We start from the raw sequence: 2,851 nt of genomic DNA on the forward strand, positions 1-2,851 counted from the left end.
CACAGGGGGTTGAGTGATACTAGCAATAACAGCATTGTAAGAGGGGGACAATTGAACACGGAGGCCTCCACCCCTGTTTAATGATGGACGATTTCTTTTCACAAAGATGGCCTCCTTTACTCCTCTCTCAAACCATCGTTCCTCTCTGTCCAGGATGTGAACATCTTCATCCCTGAAAGAGTGACCTCTGACCTGGAGATGAGTGTAGACCACAGAGTCCTGGCCTGATGATGTTGATCTTCTGTGATGGTCCATCCTTTTTGTTTTTTTCCTTTTGTTTGTCCTTTTTGTTATTTGTTTTTTTGAATGTCCAGAGGACCAGATTGAACTTTTTTAGATTTTTCTACCTGGATTACTGAGCATGCATCAGGATTGTCAGTGGTGTTTTGCATTATGAACGCTTTGCTGTCACAAATCACGTCCCGTAGATTATATTTTCTGTCACCCTGATCACCCTTTAAAGTTTGCAATAGATCTTTTCTGTGAGTTTCATTTATTCTGTCCGCTCAGGTAATGTTTGTTTATACACGTAAGTTTTAGTTTGTCTTCTTTGCATGCTGGTTGAGGGTGATGTCACGGTTGTTTAGTTTTGTCTTCACTGCAGCCAGCAGCAGTTGATTGAACTCAACTGGCTGCACCTGTCTCTCTCACCCTTAAAAGCTGCACTTTTTCTCCTCTTCGGTGCCCGGTAGTTGAAAACAGTTCTCTGCAAGTAAATACCTCGCGTTTATGATCCTGCCTTGTTCCCCCATAGCCTTTCATGTTCCCTTGTCATAGTTTACCTGTCTCCTCGTTCCTGTCCTGCTCCTGGTTCCTGTCCTTCCCTCTTGGCTTGACCTCCTGGCTCCTGGACCCACGACTTACCTGGACATCGCCTCTCGCTCTACCCTTTGGATTATCACGTCTTCTGCTTTTGGTTTTGACCATTGCCTGCACGACAACGCCTCCTCGTCTTCTCCTCCGGTACCTCCTATCTTCTGCTCCCCGGTTTTGGACCCAGGCTTGTGTGACCACGTCTCTTCATTCAACGGACTCACCACCCACCTGTCGTTGCAGCCAGCCCCTCACCGGACTCAGCCTCTCCTGCAGCAATCCAGATCAGTTTGGACCTCGTCAGTCTCCAGAACTCCCAAGCTCATCTGAGACGATTAGTGGTCCTCCTCATTCTGACTTTTGCTCTCCATTGTCTCCTGCATGACCACTAACTGATCTTTGCCTCATAGACTCGTTCCTGATCCGGAACCAGAACCGGAACCAAAAACCAGAACCAGGACCAGAACTGGTCCAATCTGCAACACTTCACCTTGAAAATAAATATAATTTAATTTTGACTGTTTGTGTGGTGATTTTGGTCCAACTGTAGGTGGTTCGTTACATTTGCAGTCATGGAGATTTTGTGAAAAATCATCAGAAAAAAGTGGTTAAATGTTGTCAGTGGGGAACATATAGTTCAGACACGTGAGCGTTTACAGGGTGGAATACAGTTTATTCCACTTCAAAAATTAAGAGTTTAGAACATTGTAAGAGTGTGGGAGGGGTCACTAAAGTGTTCAAATATATATATATACTGGTAAATAATAATGTAAATATAACGTCGCTACTTCGCAGATTAACTCCTGCAATAAAAGAGGGACTACTGTACTCGAAGTTCTGTTTGCTCAAAATTCAGGTACTTGCTGATGTCACATATTGCATAGGGAACTATTTTTTTTACTAACCCTGATCAGTGTTATTGAAATTAATACTGTGGATGTCTAGAGGAAGAGGGTCAAGTTGGAAAAAGCTGTTTCCCACGGTGCTGTGGCGAACAAAGGGAAGGGTAAGTATAAGAGGAAGAACGAAGGGCGTGGGAATGGGTGGTGATGTGCAAGAGATCGAATGGATAAGGAGAGTTGAGGTTGTGGATGGCCTGGACAGTTGCACTTAGATCACTTCATCTTTGAGTTTTGTAAACATTTTATAAGGCAAATGCATTCAGTGATTGTAGCACTAAAAAGATGCAGAGCTCTGGCTAGTAACAGTGATATAGGTGATGTAAGCAGAACTCACTGTTGTGCCTCTCCATTGATCAGAGAGTCGTAGGTGAACATGAAGCCACCATGGGGACAGAGCAGCAGAGTGTTGCCAACATTAGACACTGGAGAGGATTTTGTGGGTCTCCTAAAAAACACAAATAAACATGACTGAACTGCACAGTTAAGTTAAAGATAACATAATTGGAGAACTGGCCAACTCAGAATGTAAAGTGGTGATCAGTACATTACAACTTGCTTTGTTTTTTACAACAAACATCTCGAGTCAAATTTAAAAAGAACATTTTTGTTTTTCATTGAAGACAATTATTTTGTAAATAGGACATTTAAAAGCAAAAGAAAAAAGATTATACCTGATGAATTTTTTCCATTCTTCCACAAAAAACAGAGGAACTATGTAAAGTACATCTGTACCCTGGAAAGAGAAAAATTGAAAGTATAGAGAATAAAGAACATAAATTGACAGTCTACTCTGTTGCCTTGTGTTTACCTGGGGCCATTTTGTGAGTGCTGGTCGGTTCTTTTCATGGAAGAGGTTCAGCAGCTGGTTCTTTTGATCGAGAGCCATCATTTTACTGACTGCTTCATTGTCCTTTTCTTCCTGCTCTAACGTCTGAGCACAAAGGCCAGAGGAGGTTCAAAGTCATTCAGCAAATATGGTTAACCAGCTATCATACACAACAAAGTTAGCATTCTTCTCATACAACTCCTTACAAAAAGCTACACAGTTCTGTATTTCTCCAAAATTCACTATCTTTCTTTTTTTTTTTTGGGGGGGGGGGGGGGGGGGGGGGGGTGAGTAGCGGAGACGCCAACAG

The 2,851-nt window shown here is 42.6% G+C and overlaps 1 protein-coding gene across 1 annotated transcript in view; it reads right to left on the minus strand.

Moving 5' to 3' along the window:
* Nucleotides 1–2,851, minus strand: part of usp48 (ubiquitin specific peptidase 48) — a gene marked incomplete at its 5' end in the record, with an annotated part of 242,914 nt that overhangs the window by 60,558 nt on the left and 179,505 nt on the right. Inside the window, 3 exon segments of the mRNA XM_037678534.1 lie at nt 2,050–2,160; nt 2,387–2,448; nt 2,524–2,646. Of these exon segments, the coding sequence (XP_037534462.1) occupies nt 2,050–2,160; nt 2,387–2,448; nt 2,524–2,646 (296 nt within the window).

Source organism: Nematolebias whitei, chromosome 7 (genome assembly GCF_014905685.2).
Source record: "Nematolebias whitei isolate Nwh7 chromosome 7, NemWhi1, whole genome shotgun sequence".
Lineage (NCBI taxonomy): Eukaryota > Metazoa > Chordata > Actinopteri > Cyprinodontiformes > Rivulidae > Nematolebias > Nematolebias whitei.